The sequence below is a fragment of the Topomyia yanbarensis genome, chromosome 3, assembly GCF_030247195.1.
Source record: "Topomyia yanbarensis strain Yona2022 chromosome 3, ASM3024719v1, whole genome shotgun sequence".
NCBI lineage: Eukaryota > Metazoa > Arthropoda > Insecta > Diptera > Culicidae > Topomyia > Topomyia yanbarensis.
The window spans coordinates 117,910,953-117,929,928 of NC_080672.1; the positions used below are offsets into that span (position 1 = coordinate 117,910,953).

The 18,976-nt window shown below is 38.4% G+C and overlaps 1 protein-coding gene across 1 annotated transcript in view; it reads right to left on the reverse strand.

Annotated features, from left to right (window-relative positions):
* LOC131692150 (toll-like receptor Tollo) overlaps positions 1-18,976 on the reverse strand; it is a 366,880-nt gene that overhangs the window by 20,465 nt on the left and 327,439 nt on the right. Inside the window, exon 3 of the mRNA XM_058979029.1 lies at positions 3,454-4,572. Within this exon, the coding sequence (XP_058835012.1) occupies positions 3,454-4,284 (831 nt within the window). The 5' untranslated portion in view covers positions 4,285-4,572. The remainder of the gene's footprint in view (positions 1-3,453; positions 4,573-18,976) is intronic.

Here is an 18,976-nt window from a genome sequence, read left to right on the forward strand (position 1 = left end):
TTTCGAAACATTACAAAAAGTGACTTTACGAATAAATGAAGTAAAATTTCTTCTTTTCTTTTCCTGAATGCTTGATTCATTATTAGAATACGTGAAGTATCTGTTTTTTAAATTTTCTTTAGTTTTGTATAAAGATTTAGATATAATTTGAGGTGGATTTTTTCGTTGCGTGTCAATGTGTATCAACATTGTGCAGTAATTAATCGGTTCAACATTTATTTTGTGATGAACCATAATAGAAAAATTACTGAATCAAAATGCGTGTCGTCGTCAGATTGTTTTCACTCATTCCGGACAAGAGTTGAAGATGATAAATCGTTTGTGCGAGATTTAGAGCGACAATTTGAATCATTGAATACATCTTGCTTTCGATCATACGTTTCACGACTTGAAAGTAACATGAAGGACGAGCCGAAGCAATTTTGGGCTTATTTGCGGAACAAAACATCCACCGGTGGATTTCCTGAAAACGTGTACTAGCGTGACAGAACCTCAACGATACCTGCGGAGTCAGCAAATCTATTCTCGTCTTTCTTTCAAAGTGTGCTAAGTAATAACCCACCACCTTTGTCTGAATCGTACCTGAGTAGTCTGCCGACGTTCTCCTTGAATTTGCCTGTAACATCTTTCACCGAACGCGAAGTGTACACCAATCTGACGTTGTCGGTTCAAAGGGACCAGGATCGGACGGAATACAACCGTGTTTCGTCAAGGAATGCTCTTCATCGTTAGCTGTACCGATATCCATGCTTTTCAATCGCTCTCTCGGTGAAAGTATTTTTCCCGCCAAGTGGAAGGAGGCTTTAATGACACCAATTCATAAAGCCGCTAACGTCCATGACGTCATAAATTACAGGGGAATTTCAATCCTGAGCTGCCTTCTAAAAGTTTTTGAAAGTATGCTGTTAGATATTCTCTACCCTGCAGTAAAACACATCATCACTACAGATCAGCATTTGTTTGTTAGAAAGCGCTCAACAACGACGAACCTAATGAGCTACGTGTCAACGCTGACTAATAAAATAGAGAAACGACAACAAATTGATGCAGTGTATGTAGATTTCTCCAAAGCATTCGATCGCCTTCCTCATCAGCTAGCTGTTTAAAAGTTGAGGCGAATCGGATTTCCGGACTGGCTGACAAATTGGATCTTCTCGTATCTTACAAACCGCAGTGCATCTGTGCGACTTGGAACTACACTTTCAGACCCATTCGACATCACATCGGGTGTACCTCAAGGGAGTCACCTTGGGCCTCTTCTCTTCGTGCTCTTTGTGAATGACATTTGCAGCGAATTGACATCGTGTAAGGTGATGTACGCAGATGATCTGAAAATTTATCGCATCATAACAACTCTGGTAGATTGTTGTGCACTTCAGATGGACATAGATAGGATCATGAGTTGGTGTGATAGAAACGGAATGACTATAAACATTCAGAAATGTAACATAATCACATTCACACGAATATTCTCGCCAATTACGTTTGAGTATGCAGTGAGTGCTGCCCCAGTAGAACGAGTTTCATCAATCAAGGACCTTGGTATTACACTTGACCGTAAGCTACGTTTCATCGAACACTTCAATGCAGTTACTGCTAAAGCCTTTGCAGTACTAGGACTCATCAAACGAAACACCCAAGATTTCAACGACGTCTACTGCCTGAAGGCACTGTACATCAGTCTGGTACGCAGCATTCTAGAGTATGGAGTTATCGTTTGGGCCCCGTATCACACCGTACACATTAATCGCATAGAACGGGTGCAAAAGAGCTTCGTCCGGTTTGCCCTTCGACGGCTTCCCTGGCGAAATCGATTTGAACTACCACCGTATGAGCATCGTTGTGCTCTTATCAACCTGCCTACGCTACGAAACAGGAGAGTTTTTCTGCAGCGACTTTTTGTGTTCGATCTTCTCGCTGACAACATTGACTGCCCTCTGCTTCTCGCTAAGCTGGACTTCACCGTTCCTGGTAGGTCTCTGCGGAGAATGGATTTCTTTCGGCGCTCTACTCATCGCACGCAGTACGGCCAGAATAACCCGTCTGTACGAAAATTATTAATTGGAAGACAAATATATATATCAACATTTGTTCCGTTCCACTGTATATTTTGCTACATAGAAATGTGTTTTAGGTCAAATAATCTCTTTTGTGAGATGGTGAAATCAAACAATAATCTGTGCAAATATGTCAGAAAAACTGGAAATTATTGATAATCCATAAACCTGAAATTCGCGCATGGTATTCGCTAGAAATGCTGCATTTCCAATATAACCGAGGTCGTATCTTGCACTATTTAATTTTTTTTCGATCGCCCTATAATCGATTTTGACCTGTATTTATTAATTTATTAGTTTGATTCATTTTTAATTCTTACATGCCATTCATTAATAATTTACATTTGTGCATTTCATACATACTCATTGTTTCATTCTTTTTTGGCATGTTCCACGAGTTTAATTTTTATGAAGTAATTTAATTAATTGTTTCCATTCGTTTGTTGTATTGAATTGATTTATTCATTTTTTTCATTGTATTGATTTAGTTCATATTTCTAATCTTATCTAGTTTTTTTACTTTTTTTCGTTTTATTCATTTTATTACTTTTGTTCACTTTATCCCACTTTGTTTATTTTATTCGTTTTGATCTTTCTGATTCGTTTAATTTATTCAATTGATATTATTATCTTTATTCGTATTTAGTCTCGGTTTCTTCGTCGTTTAACTATCAGCAAAAATATACAATCAGCTATTAACTTGTTTTCCTTGATACTGTATCGATATTAGATCATGCACATCATCTCTCCTGAAATTACTCTATCATTCATAAATCCTCTGCAAATAATAAACTTTTCCCACTGTGCAGCTTCCGACATTTGGCGCGCCTCAGTGTGTTCATTAGTCCATGTCCGCGCGGCCTGGTGCAGTGCTGGATCGGTTGGAGGCTGGTAGCACCTCTGGCACTAATATACTACGGTAGCACCCGGTCCGTGCTACTTGGAACTTCCTTCCTGGGTGAAACCGATGATGGCTTCAGGGCTTCTGGGAGCGACGACGAGCCTTCGAGTCCGAAAAGCTAAATTATGTCCTCCGGCTCACCGCCGGTGTGGTGTTGCGTTTCGTGTGCAATTGTTGGTTTGTAATGTAGGTACACACACGCACACCTGCCTTCTGCTGCTGCCAACCCGGTGGTCCATTTCATCGGCCATATCGTGAGGTAATTATTCGAAAATGATTTATGTAAATGGAATGAATTTGAATATTTAATGAGCGCTTCGTGCGCCCGCTAAATAGTGTTAGTTATGACCAAACACCGCGCTCCGACTGCAGGGAAATTATGTCACGCCGCTGCTGCTAGTTTAAAATTCTTATGAGCCTTAATGGTGTGGAGAGAAATGGGAATAGGTTGAGGCCAAATAATAGATTTTGCGGTGTACAGTGGAATATACCTACCGTAAAATTATTGTCAGCTAGGTCTAGCACTCGAAGTGCATTCAGACCATGGAATGCACCGTAGTCCAGTTCGGTGAGCACATTTCCGCCCAGTTTGAGTGTTCGCAATTCACGCAGACTTACGAAGCTGTCGTTTGCGATGAACTCTATTAGATTGACTGACAGATCGAGTGACTGGAGGCGGAACAAATGTTCGAGATTGTGTTCGTACGGTACCTCCAAGAGTTGGTTGTTCTGGAAGGAGATTACCTCCAAAGAGTACAGATGTCGCAAGACGCCGTGATCGAGTGAGATGATTGCATTGTTTGCAAAATCCAACTCGATGAGATTTCGTAGATCATGGAATGCCGTCGGATGAATGGTTTCTATTCGATTGTTGCACAGTTTGAGGATCTGCAACCTTTTTAAACCTTTAAATGCGTCCTTCGGGATGCTCACAATCGCATTGTCACTAAGATTCAGCACTCTTAAATTTTCCTGTGTGTCGAAATTTCTTGATCCTAGCGTATCGATCCGGTTGAACGAAATGTCGAGCACTTCCAGCTTATGATAAAAGCTCAGAGTAAAATGAACGTTCGTTATGTGATTCGCTGTGAGATTGATAAAGCGAACATCCGGATTTAGTTGAATTGGGACCACATCCAACCCAGCTCCGATGCACCACGTGCGCGCATTTGGGTCCACCTCGCACGTACATATCGATGGACAGAACGAATACACTTGCCGCAGGAACATCAACAGAATCAGCGTCGTCGAATAGATGATAATCCGACAGCTGACTGCTGCCGGTCGTACTAATCCTGTCATCATTTTGTAAATATTGGTGGTCATTCGGTAGATGGAAAGTCAATCCTGCTGGCTGGTCGAGGGAGCCAGACAATCCGGACGAGTAAAATGAAAGTTTTAATTAAAATCCGTGACAATACGTTGGCAGTCTGTGCGTGAGGCAGATGTTATACCCGGTTGACATCTAGTGATAGTGTTCATGTCTGTCAGGCGGTTGTGAACGGTACCGTACGGACATCATCGGTAGCAGCGTAGCTCAGCTTTCACTTTCTCCAGAAGAATCTGGTTCGGTTTAAGACCACCGTACTGTCGATCTCATGTCAGGGCAGAAATCTGTTGACAATAAAAAAGAAAGTAAAAAATGATTATTAGAATTGATATTAATTAAGGGAAAATGATGAATATTACTGAAACGGGAAACGATTGGGTAAGATTGTTTTAAAACGTCGTCTGCATTAACGGCTTTGACTGTTCTTTTATGTGGGGTTCAGAATAAAAATTGTTTTGGTGAAGGTCAATCTCACAATTTTCACAAATCTTTCATAAACCTGACTGATACTCAAATTTGACAAGATAGCAATTGAAATAATACCTACATGTAATAATTTAGCGACGCAATACTCAACTGCATTGTCATTTGAGACTTGGTTTGAAAAAATCGGTTCAGTCATCACCGAAGAACCGATGTGACTTTAATTGTGGAACATGCCCGGAATACTTTCGGAACCGTTGATAGTGGACAATATATTCAAAGAATGTTTGATTGGCAATCAATGATTTGGACGTGCGAATCTAAGTAATTTGGTGACCATTTCAATAGTTTTTAGCCTCTAAGGTATTACGAGTATACCGATTTGTATGGAAAATTCTAGTGTAACCTTGTTAACCAACCTGTACCTCAGTCTACCTTCTGACGTCGCACAAAGCAGAAGCAAAAAAATCACTACGCTATAGCAGGCTATAGGCACCAGTGAATTAAGCTAGCTATTGTTCTATATCAGTGCACATAAAAATTGTATCGCTGCCCCCGGCTGCGGAATGAAATGAGTTTGCCAAATGAAACAAAAGGGCATAACACGATTTCGATCAACTTTAATAAAACTCGTGTTAGACCCACAGTTCAGGAAGTGGAACAATTAGTTAAAGTGAAAATGGAGCTTAATCTCGCTGAAGTTACGTACATTCAGCAACATCACGTAAAAAATTGTGTTTTGATCACGTTTAGAAGCCTAGCACAGGCCGAAAATTTCAGTGCAAAGAACAACATGCAACACGAGGTCGAATTTAATAACACCAGAATCAAGATCCCTGTGCATATGGAAAATGACATGGTGGACGTGCGTATCCAATATTTGGCCCCGCGCACGAAGGAAGATTTCATCAAACGAATCATGTCGCAATATGGAGAAGTAGAATCTATTACGAATGACACCTGGAGAAATTTTTTCACCGGCGTTCCCAACGGCGTTCGTATTGTGAGGATGCGACTAAACCAATACCTTCTTACATGACTATCGAATGCAAATCATCGAAGGATGGCGTGACCTATAAGCAAACAACGCTAATCACATATCCCGGGCGGACCCCAACATGCCAATTCTGTAACCATACAGCCCACTACGGAAAAACATACGCCGAAGCAACTAGTCAAAACTCATCTACTACAGCCAACAAGCCTAACAAGCAGCCAACGACACCTTCAGATAAACCAAAAACAACAATCCAATTAACCAATAATGCAACCCGAAACCAACAACTAGCATCGCCAATAAAGAAGCAAATACCGATGAAGACGGATATACAACAGCGACCCGTAACAAGTAACAAGAAACAAATCTGATCGTGAACAGCAAGAAAGCAGTAGCGATGACAACATGGACGGGTAACGATAACGCGAGAGAAGGCAGACTGAATGATGCGGCTTCACCACCAAGGAAAAATATCTCAACACGCAGCAGCAAACTGCGTCAACAAGATCTGGCAGACCGACATTCTTAGAATTTTTTTTTATTTTTACTTATTGTAAAAAAGCCGTTTCATATAAAACTTTAAATTTTAAAAAAACAACCTGTAACTCCGGAACCAAGAGTCAGACCCGAATGAAACTTAGCAGCAGTCAATCTTTTATTTGAAATCAAGTGTGTAAAAATCAATAGATAATTCGTTAGGGAATATGTGTGATATTAGATTAAGAACTTGGCAAGCCCCCTGGAGGCATCATGAACCGTCATAGGTGGCCAACGTGGTCAAAGCTGCTTTCATTTATTATTAGTGATCCAGACCTGCAATCTAAAATAATTTTGCACCCATTTTTATATGTTTTACATCATTTGGACCTCATGGTTTTACCAGTTTATATGGGAATTTGCTGTGTGACCGCACTCTTCAACCCGTAACTCCGGAACCGGAAGTCGGATCAACTAAAAATTCAATAGCAGCTTATAGGAGCGTTTTACCTTTCAGATTAAACTAAGTTTGTGAAAATCGGTTCAGTCATCTCTGAGAAAACACACATAAACACAGACATTTCCCGATCTCGACGAACTGAATCAAATGGTATATGAGACACGGCCATGCAGGCCTCGGTTAAAAAGTTGATTTTTACAGTGATTGCATAGCCTTTCTTTATATGGGAAAAGCATAAATGTTACTTTAGGTTGAGCAATAGTCTCGGTAACCTTAACATCGGTATTTTTGGGTCGGGCTTAAAGAGTAAATTGAGACAATTAATGTTTGGAACCCTAACAATATAGTTATTTTTGGAACGGGGTTGACAACGAAATGACGGATATCCATAAGCGACGTCATTTTGAAGGCCAAGATCAGCTTCCGATTGAGCAAAATTTTATATAACCATATCATCACTAATCACTGTATCTATATTTACTCAATTTTTTCGTAATTTCGAAAATGCCCATGTGTTAAGGTTATAGAGAGTTTAAACCGGAATTCGCCGTCTTGGAATTCAAAATTGCTTCAGACATCGATTTTTGTCATGTAGGGGATACCGGGGCTAGTTAGCGGTGTTTTCAGTTTTCATTTTTTACCGCTTTGATTTTGGTAGATCTTGCAAATTAGAACTCGTTGCATGAAAGGACCGTAGTAGGCGGTATGTATGGGGCAAGTTTGCGGACTGCCAAAAAATAAGCAATCTAATGGAAATATAATGACATAAGTGGTCCATATGAAATATGCCGATTGTCTTTTCAATCAAACTGTATAGTATTCGACACTTTTCATTATATTTCAGTCTTAATTCCCCCTTCATTTTGACATCGACGCGTACTCCATATTCAAAAGCAAATTTTCGAAATTCTTCAGGCGATTGGCTGAAATAATTGTTCCCTGCGTTGACGAGAGACATAAGAAAAAGTTTCTCTTACTTTAGAGTGAATTCCAGAAATAAAAATATATGATGACTATTTTTGCACTATAAATAATACCGCCAACTTGCCCCATGTGCGCTACCGCCAACTTACCCCAACCGCATAATTTATAAAAAAGGATTTAAAAAATTGTTTTTGGGTATGAATAGGTATAATATCTATACGGATGCTGAAAGCTTTTTTCACGCACTATCGAAAAATATAATCGTTCGGGGAATAGAATGAAAACCACCTTGTAACACAAAATGTTTAAAATTATGAAAATTTACAAAGTATGCTCAAAAACACAATATCGCCCGCAGCTTCTACAAAACATAATGTTTCGCAACAAAAATTCATTGGATAATGCGTTTCACATTACTTGAGGTACACAACAAGAGACAGCGCTTTATGTCTAATAGAAACGGAGAAAAGGTGGTTCCGCCAACTTACCCCAACCGCCAACTAGCCCCGGGCTCCCCTACTCGTCAACACCATTCCGAAAATACCCATATTGTTTAGATTATAGAGGGTTTATATAAACCGAAAGTTGCCATTTTTGATTTCAAAGTGGCTTGAAACATCAATTTCCGTCATACACTCATCAACCTCATTCCGGAAAAAGGTGTTGAGGTTATAGAGAATTTATCTAAACCGGAAGTCGTCATCTTGAATTTCAAAATTACTTAAGACGTCAGTTACCGTCATATAGTCGTCACCCCATTCCCAAAATACCCATATTGTTGAGATTAAAGAGAATTTGTCTAAACCGGAAGTCGCCCTCTCGAATTACAAAATGGCTTAACATAATATACAACCTCATACTGTACTGTTTGTAGAGTAGAGTGGAGTCAAGTAGGTCAGTTTTCCTTGTAGGGCTCGTATTTTTGCACCGATTTGGACAAATAAGCATTAGTTTGGAAAGGTTAATACATCTGGCAACGTTTTAGCAATAATCGTATTATACCTGGCTAAATATTGTTCAAGCCAAATCTATTAAGGCGAAGGTACTTTTTCGACGTTTATTAAAATTGGAGGTACGATAAGTCACTTTATTCGAGGTTAAACAAAACGATATACAAGCCTATAAAATCAGCAGTTCTACTTTTTTTAAGAGTATGAATACTGCAGATATTTAAAAAAATTATGACGCAAATAATAAATGGCGGCAAATTTTTTTCTAGCTTCGGAGAATTACTTTTTTGAGCTATAGCTGCTTGCTCAGCTTGTAAAGACTCCAGCAGCACTGAATCAGTGAGAAGTGCAGCTTTACGTCGCTTTTGGTATCGATTCGATGGTTTACGCAGTGGAGCTTTGGGAAATGGAAGAAAGTCTTCAATTGAAATCAATTACTTGACATTTTACATTAATTGAAGTGACCCCAAACGGCTGACCTATTGTGCCCCCAAGCGTATGTTTCATGTTGATGCCCGTATTTTTTTTCAAAAGAAAATGTAGCGAAAATCCAACACAATACGATCAGCATTAATTATGACGTAACAAAAAACTCTCTTGACATTTTTCTACATTGGGTTTTCGTAGAACTACACGTGAAAAATTAAACGACACCGCTACTACTATAGTCGATCTATTGTAACAGCCGATATGATAGTCGTTAACGATGTTCTCTACCGTGTATCTAATTGACGCAACATGAGCGACCTCTGCAATAACATAGCAAAGATAATGCCCTATACTTATTATACCCCCTTACCTATTTGGCCCCATTTTACTCCAATTAAACTTTTTTTTACCAACTTGGCTCGTAAAAAGGAGTCCGTTATTTTGAACGTAGTTCGTGAAAATATTACGTAAAAAGAACATTACGTAAAAAAGAGTTCGTAAATGGAGGTTTCAGTGTGTATTCAGATTTGAAAGTGTATTCAAAGTCCCGCTAAAAAGTTAAGACTGCTTAGATTACCTATTTTCAAAAGCATAAAAAAATATCCCAAATAGATTATCAATAATTAATACAATAATGCTTTTCATATAAAAGTTGTTTTTAAAATTCTGACAAATTTTTGACAGTCCAAACTAAATTACAGACTAGAGATGGGCGGGTATGGAATTTTTCGTACCTGGACCCGACCCGAACCCGAACGTTATTTTTGTAAGCTTACCCGAACCCGACCCGTACCCGGATTTTATTAAAACACAAAACCCGAACCTGACCCATACCCGGGCCTGTAAAAAAAATCCGAACCCGACCCGTACTCGACCCGAACCCGACCTGTACCCGACTCGCACCCAAATTAAAATAAATTAAAAACCGTGTCCGACCCGAACGCGATTTTAAATAAATAAAGAGTAGGGAAACCCGGTGCTAGTTGACGGAAATTTCATTTATTTAAGTAGATTGTGTACTATTGCAAAATATTATCATTCACGTAATAAAATTAAGGAAATTCGTTTATTACGTTCGAAAACTGTAACCCAAGATTTTTACAAAACAAAATGAAATGCAACATATGAAAACATATTTTACATAATTTGTGGTAAAAACGAGAGATGTCTAATACAAACGAAGCCAAAGGAACTCTGCCAACTTACGCCTTCCGCAAATTAGGCTCGGGCTAAATTGCGTGCGCAGGATTCGATGAACACGAGTTGAGATTGATTTCTATATCAATATCTTTTTTTACAAATATATTGATAACATCCTCGACTTTGTTGTGCATGGCTTTCTGAGAATATTCAATTCAACACATACGAAAACGTTCAAGTGGAAAATCTTATTTTCGACCGAAAGTTCGATTGGGTGAAAATCACAAAGATCCAATGTTTACTTAGTGTCTTATAACATCCGTGGTGTGAGGACATTTTTTCCGAAACTATTTTACCGTAAAATCGGGGTTTATTTGAGCTTATATCAAACATGTTTTAGTTAATTTTCGATGAAATCAATTCTTCCAAAAATCATCTAAACAAACCTCAATTTTATTCTAAACAAGTTCAACTCCTGTCCGTCACGATTATTTTTGTAATTTAAAGAGTGATCTTCCCATTAAGAAAGGTACAATTTATCAGTATATTTTAGATTAATTGGAATAATCTCATTTACGCATATATGTACATGTGAACATTGCTTTTCAATTAAACTTATCAATAAATTATGTAGTAACGCCAAACATTTTTGTCAATAAAGCCAAAAAAAATCTACAATTTTTGGTGTTTGGTAGTTAATTTAGACTATTTTTCTTGAACAGAAGTCATACACTACATAGAGTAAGGTGGGGCAAATCCGACCGTTGGGTAAACCCGACCCCCCTCTGTTACCGAAAATCAGAAGCACTACGCGAACTAATATCAATGTTGTCGTGTAGAGCATCGAAAATAATCATAATGGTGGTATTGCGCGACAGCGACAGGAACAATTAAATTTTATGAATCCTCACTTTATTTATTAGGATTATAAAATTCCTGTGTGTGAGAGGGTAAGTATGAGTCTCGATTTTTACATATAATTCTATAATCTTACGTTTAATGTTTCTCGCTATCGTGCAACGTTTCATGCGACAGCTTCTTGCTTTGCACCTGATCAACGCAGTACTGGATTCTACAGAAACATATGTTGTGAGTTCTACATTGGTCTATTAATTATCTGGTGGCTCACCTGGTAAAGGTAATCTACGTGGGAACTAACGTTTAGTACTGAGATGGATAAGTTGCGGCATTTAATCCTGCAGTGATCTAAATATTTTATCGTTTCACTCAGCACAATAATGATTATATAAAATGCTCACTTTTATAATTCGCGTACTTTTCAACGCTTTTTCGCTCCGTACTATGCTATCGTTTTACCTTAGGTTAAGATATCGTTTTAATTCATAATTTTAAGCTCTAGTATTAGGTTTCTCAACTTATTAGATATTAAGAATATTTTAGAAGTACATATAAGTAGAAAAGTAAGTTCGATTTGTAACTAGATGTATTAACTTTAGAATTAAATTTAGTTTAGGAAAGTAATCCAGCACGCTTCGTGTTCAATAGACAATTGTCGTTTTCTTCGTCTCCACTTTACTATGTGATCACATGCCGTATGGTGGGTCACCTCTAACGTCGCTAGCGATCCTTCGGGCACGATTTGTTTAGACTGATCGTTGTATTGTCGTTGCCGTTCTCTTGATAGGGCGTACGGGCTCGTCGGTCGATGTAGCGCAATTAACAAGTGGTATGACAGCATTTCATTAGTCTACATTGAGATGCTCAAACGACAAAAAGTGTGTTCGTGATTTTAGCATTCCAAGATTGACATTGAACTCCATTTTCTTCATGTTACAATTCAATAACACAACATTCATTGATTTATCATTGAAAAACCATAAAATTTGGATAATATCTGCACTAAATCAACCAAAACATAGGGGGTCGGGTTTACCTCACCATTTTTGAAAACAGAAAATATGAACATTTTTGTAAAACGCTTGTATCACAAGATATTCCCAAGATTCAAACAAAATGCTATATATAGGAGTCAAACCTTTAATTTGGTATATAAAACGACTTGATTCGATGTAAAATGAGCATTTTCCAAATGGTGAACTTCCAGCTCAATATCTATGGATTTTCGCTGGAAGTTCATCATTTCACTCGATACACGCTCCCCTATAGGAAGGATGCATGTCAAAATGGAAAATTATGCTTGTTTCAATATTTTCTACGAGGATAAGTAATCATTTTTGATTTTGGCGGAAAAGGTCATCCAAACATTCAAAAACGGGTAAGTGCGCAATTTTGCGAAAAAAAACCCGACCCGACCCGTACCGGCAATTAATATTTTTTAATGTACCCGACCCGATCCGTACCCGGTGATAGCAAAACCCGAACCCGCCCCGATTCCTACGGGCACGGGTTCGGGTCAGATATCGGGTAAAAATACCCGTACCCGCCCATCTCTACAGACGCTTAAACTGCAAACCTTCGAAAGATCCATAGACTCTTTTCAACTTTTGCTATCAATCACATCACTGACAACGTTACTGTTTTCAATTTTTCGTAAACTGTTACAACAAGCGTCGGGTATTTTAACATATTTTACAAAAACAGATTAATGCAAAGCCAAGCTCCACGTTCTCGGATTAGGTGTTTGAATTCCACAAATTAATTTCTTCATACCTACTTCTCTTTCATCGGATCACTTGCTCCGAAACATCCCAACACACTCCGAATCCAAAATGGCGAGAAAGAGATTAAAATCAACTGCGACCGAGACATCTTTCAAGCACCACGGATGCTGGCGAGAATGCGGAACAGACTATACCTACCGAGCTCGGTGTTTCCGAGTATTGTGAATCTTTTCACTTTCTAAATGTAGAAAACCTGCTGCCACGATATGTTCCTGAGATATTTTGACTGACGGCTGTTCTGTTGGGGATTTAGCGGTATTCATTATGCTTCTTCTCCGGAAATGAAACAAGAAGCATGTGGCATTTGGTGAGAATACTCATTGTTTGCCCGAACGCGTTTATTGTTAGCAGTTGGTCATTTAGGCCTGCTCACAGCCGCAAATTTGAGTTGAAGAACAAGCATCCACGAGATGAAAGTAATTAAATCAGATTGTCTTGTTGTGTGTCACCGGCAGTACATAATAGTAAACAGCGAGGTGACGGTTGCCAGTGTTGGTTCAGAGCACAGATGAATCACTCCCATGTTACTGTCAGCCAGGGGTGAATAATAGTTTGTAGCATTTATTCCGCAGTCCGACACCAACAGGGAACGCCAGCTTGCACGGCTGATGAAGGGCGCGTATAGGATGAGCTACTCTTTTGTGGTATCATTTTGCTATGTCAAGCGGCAACGTATTTCACTATACATCTTATAATCCAGAAGGGACAAAGACAAATGTACTAGGGTGGATGCGCCTCTTATCGCCTTATTAGGGAGGGTGGCGCACTCATTCGTTCATAACACAGCCTCAGGTATCTAAATTAGTGTCAATAAGTTTGCTTTGTTCCGCAGCATCATACTACATTTCGTTGGGTAACTGTTTCGCGACCAAATCTTAGTGTACAGAATGTAATTGCAGAGACAGTGTTATTGTTATATGACATTAAGGATACTTCCTGGCTGGGATTAGAACACACGACGTTGGGCTTATGAGACCAGCGCCTTCCTCTCTGAATTGGCACACCGAGGAGATCCTAAGTATGGGCATAATTCCATAAATGGTTCGAATGATAGATGACCGACACGTAGTGAAACAAAAGGAAATAATTCACGAATATTGCATTTTGTACAAGCGATGTTCGCGTAAACGAAAATTCTGGTAATGAATAGTCAAAGACTATTCGTTGGCAGCTAAATTATTAATTACTCTAGGAGTAAAATACGAAATTAGTATTTTCAAATACTTCGTATTCAAAATCGAAGTCTTCAGCAAAGTTTCTTATCGATTTTTAAGATTTTAGGGATTTTCTACAAACATGGGAAAAGTAGCATCACGAGCCGTCCGTTCGTCATTCACAAGAAATAATTCTTCACTGATGAATTATTCTGTTTGCCTAGAGAATGAGGCATACTAAGGGTCCATACACCAATGATGTAGCTTTTATGGGGGATTTTAGACCCCCTCTCCCCTCTCGTAGCATTTAATCACAAAATTCAAAACTCTTCTTTTGAACCAACGTAACTTTTACCAAGACATCCCCCCTCTCTTCCCTTGGCTTATAGAAAATGTTTCATTTTTTCGTATATTTCGTTCAAATTCATTTCTTACAAATTTGTTGAGTACGGCCTTCATCAAAATTTACATTTTTATAAAATCGTTTATAAAAATCGTTCTTCGACGATTGGAGGCAAAAACGTTCGGTTGAAAGTTTTACTAAGATTTATTTTTACTTCGTGACATTCGAAAATAAGTTCTGTTCAGTCTACTACCCGCAATTGCTGCAGTTTTACTACCGACGATTAAGCATTAGACCGGCAACAATTTTGACTTTTTTCGGACCACTGTTAAATCAAACGATAATCGGCTTCACATTCCATTTGACAAATATGAGCATTTTCCGAAAACTCTAGTTCATTCACAAGAGTTTTCAAGTTTGCTTGTGAAAATATATAAAAAATAAGCAATAGACACAATCAATGCAGTACAAAATGCCAGTATGATCTTGTACATCCCAAAATCTGCAGGTATATAGCTTAAAGTGTAAGGATCAACATTGCCGTAGACTGCAAATTGATCCGATTTTGGAGTAAAAAGACATTCTCATATAAAATTTTGTGTTGCCTCTTTTTCACTCAGATGTTTAGAATAGCAAATTTCAAAAAAATCAGTTGCTCTTCAAAGTTAATTTACTTTGTCGGGGAACCTCCAATCAATATGCAACCATCAACAAAGCTGTTCGTTATAAAATAAACTACGCAACCATATGTTTTGAGGTATGCAGAGTTACTGTGGATTTTTTATTGGATTTAAGTTTTTATTTCCGAGTTTCCATATATATTACTATTGAAACGTGAAACCTCTTATGTGTGAACTAGAGCTATCAGAAAAGATCATATTTTCATTCGACAAATATGTTATAACTTTATCAAATGAACGTCTACATCAAAACTTATTACAGATTCGGAAAGTAGACAAAATTTCACGAAAGATTCAATCAACATAAACTGAATATACTAGAATTTGACGATTTGACTTTTATTAAAATACGTTGAAAGTTCTAAGTTGTCACGCGTTGTAACGTCATATTACATTATCGGTCATAAAACAATCCTCTTCCAGTTCCAGTATCTTCAGTTAATGTTGATTGAATCATTCGTTGAATTTTGTCTACTTTCTGAATCTGTAATAAGTTTTGTTGTAGGCGTTCATTTGATAAAGTTAAAACATATTTGTCGAATGAAGATTCGTCAAATCGTTGTTGCGTCACGAAAGAATGTGTCATATGCGTATTAAAAGGTTTCTTAGCGCATACATGCTTCAAGGGTGTTTAAAGCATGTAGGCTTTAGATATGCATTTAGTGGTATTATAGAGCAAATATAAAGACGATATAATGCTAAGGCAATGCAGTGCAGTGGGTTTTCTTGTTATGCACCTCCTCTTGGTATTTATATCGACATATTTCGTTGCGTACGAACATATGCAAGATAGCCTAGGCAGCAAAAGTAGAACACTTGCCGTGAAAAAAGATGCAATATACCAATGTTCGAGACTTGCTAAAGGTAATTTTCGTAAAACATTATTCATATCGTGTGAGATCCAAATTGCGTTATAGTTAAAGTATTCATTATATTGCAAAATGAGCGAGTCAATTACAGTAAATTTAAAAATATTCTTCCTTTTGGTTCATCATACTGAAAAGCAAACTTAAGAGAACGTTGCGAAAACATTGTAGAAAATGGATGTCTATTAAAGTTTTCTAATAACGTGAGTAGTGCATAGGGTTTGTGGTACAGTAATACCAGTACTGAACAAAAGCCAGCACCGGTATTTTCGGTACCATACACAAATTTCCATGAAAAATATATGCAACCCTATGGGGACCCATTACAAAATATCGTTCTGCAAGGTGGCTTTTAATTATAATAATTATCTTCCAGATGAATCGTTCTGCTTACTGTCCAAATGGAATAATTAATTAATTTTTCAAAAAATAGTAACAGAGTTTGTGTCTTTAGCGAATTTGTTAAGACTATCATTTAAAACAACTTTATTGAAGGCATGAATACTACGTGTAGTGAGTAAATCGAGCTATGGCATGATATATACGAAATATTCTTAAGTCTACTTTTATTTCTAAAATAGCTTTCAATTGTGAGCTTTACAAACTTTAGTTTTTGATAAAATGTAAATTTTATTGTTTTGTAAACAATAGGGCGATTTATCAAGTAAAACGATTTATCAAGCAAAATCGTAATTATTTATTTTAAAGGTTAATACAAATAGCCTAAATACTTTGATACCCTGAACACATGGAGCCGTCATGTCTTCAACAAAGTGGTTTGTAATAGCATTCCCGAAAATTTTGCTGAAAACATTGAGTCTCGAACTAAATTTGTTTGTCTTATGGAGAATTTCTCCATAAGTGCTTTTTGAAGGATATAACGTCAACATTATTTTATCCGATGATTGCTGCTGTTTAACGTTTGTAAAATCCATCGAAGATACTAAACCTCCGAAATTGGCGGTTTCGAAATGATGTGATCTTGACCTTAAATTACCGTTAATCAAATGTTGACAAAAACCGCTGCCCAAGGATTTACCAACGAGCTCGCTGTAGGATGGCAGAATCTTAAGCTTGAAGATCAGCTCGCCTTTCTGAGAGCGCTTCGTTTTGACGACGTTCACTACCACCTCCTTCAGCTCCGAGTCCTCTCTCGCTCTCTTGAGAATGCGATTTTTTTTTCGTTTGTTTCAATAATCAAGGAATCGCTTTTGTATTTTGTTCTACAAGATGATGACACGAATGAACTCAGGATGAATGAAGTTCACAATTCTCGGTGGTTTATTTACTTTGCCAGTTGCGTGAGTTCAAGTGAAACGGCGACTCATCTGTTACATTCGACCTCATTTAACTCTCATGTAAACAAACCACCGAGAATTGTCAAACGAAGTTCATCCTGCTTATTTTGTGGGGTTATGTCGGTTGGTGTAAAGCGGACCCTACACGTGTAGAAATATTGTCAATAAATTGAATATTGATCAATATATTGATCGTGTAAGGGTATCTTGAAAATATTGATCATGTAGAAATCAAATGGGATTGACGTATTGAAGCAGTCTTGACAATACTTTTATTGACAATATTCTTGTCCCGTGTAGGGTCCGCTTAAAACCTAATATATACTAATGAGGCTGGCATTTTTCTTTCTTCTATTGTTCCTTATTCTTCTCTGATGATGGACTCTATCTCGCTCTTCTGTTTCTTCGGTTCCACTTGCTCCTCCGGCGTGTCCCTCATGCTTTTGTCCGAGCGAGTATTGCAGTGATTCAATGGTGTCTCATTAGTTTGGGCCTACATCAATGTATTACTTCGTGTGGGGCTCGCACCTCATCGCACCTCTTTCTTTTGATCACGAGCCACGAGTGAGTTAACAGAGCCTCGCTTGATTTATATGGCTCGACCTTTGAGCTGTTTAGCTCCCGAGTTTCCTCTTTCTTTCTGTAGTTCTCGCCATCTACTTTGCCGTTTAGATGCTATGCCTCTTTGAGCTATTTAGTTACTAACTCCATTCGGATATACCCCAGCGGTAAATTTCCGCAGGCCAATTGACTCCAGTTTCCGCGAGTCTTTTAGCTCCTGTGTTCGTAAACCATTGCACTCTAGTAGTACCTACTCCATTAACCTCTGAATTAGAGCGTTTAGAATCTCTGCGTACTTGAGCCATTTAGCTCCGAACATGTAATCGAGTAGTCCCAGCCGGCAGACCTCCGCGAGCCATTTAACTCCCGTGTGAATGAATCATTTATCTCCTGTTTCCGTGAGCCATTTTACTCCCAGCCAAGGATGCAAATTGCCTACCTTTTCTGCGGCTGTAATTTTTCTGCCTACATTCTCATTTCTTTTTCGTCGCTGCTGTCGTTCGCTATTGCAGGACGCCCAGCGCTGTACGGCAGTCTGTAAGCAAAGCAGTAACATGACAAAGAAATACTGCCCCCAGTACAGCCACCAGACGCGAGCGGTACAGCTTCTCTTTCCTTATTTTACACTTTTTAATATTTTTAATCACAAACGACGACAATAAATGCGGTTCGTTGACGCCACGACCGGCATTAACGCTTTCGTGTGCGGGCTTCTCCCTTTGACTATGCAGTACAAAGTATACAAAGCGAGAATACAAACTTTACTACGCCACACTCTCACCGAGCAGTCGGAGTATAGCAGCAAAACAAAAATGTATTCCACTGCTGTACGTGAAAATGTACTCGGTTTGGCTACCGTTCTGGCAAGAGCTGTAGTGATGCGTCGCTGTAGCGGGTTGTACGGCTTGTGCAAATGTAAATATACCGAAAAAAATGTAGTTTACCAGTACCTTTGGCATCCCTGCTCCCAGCATTGTCGCGAACTATTCGGATAGTCCCTGGCGGAGGGATTTTCAAAATGTCAATTTGTTTCATTTTTATGGCCCTTAACCCATTGATGCCTGTGTTGTTTATGGTCAACAACGTTTTTAAACAGCTCTAACTTTAGATTGAGACAAGATTTGCTCACAAAAACAAGTAAGACTAAGAAATTTGATTATTGCCTTTCATTTGAGCATTAACAGTTACAAGGATCAGCTCTACAACTGAAGTTATTGCAGTTAGTCTGATTGGATTCTGATGGAGCAGTGCTGCCAGAGACAGTTTACGTTGACGCCGGAAAAAGATTTTTTTCATATATCTTCGTTATCGTTATTTTTGTAAACTTATGAAACTTATCAATTT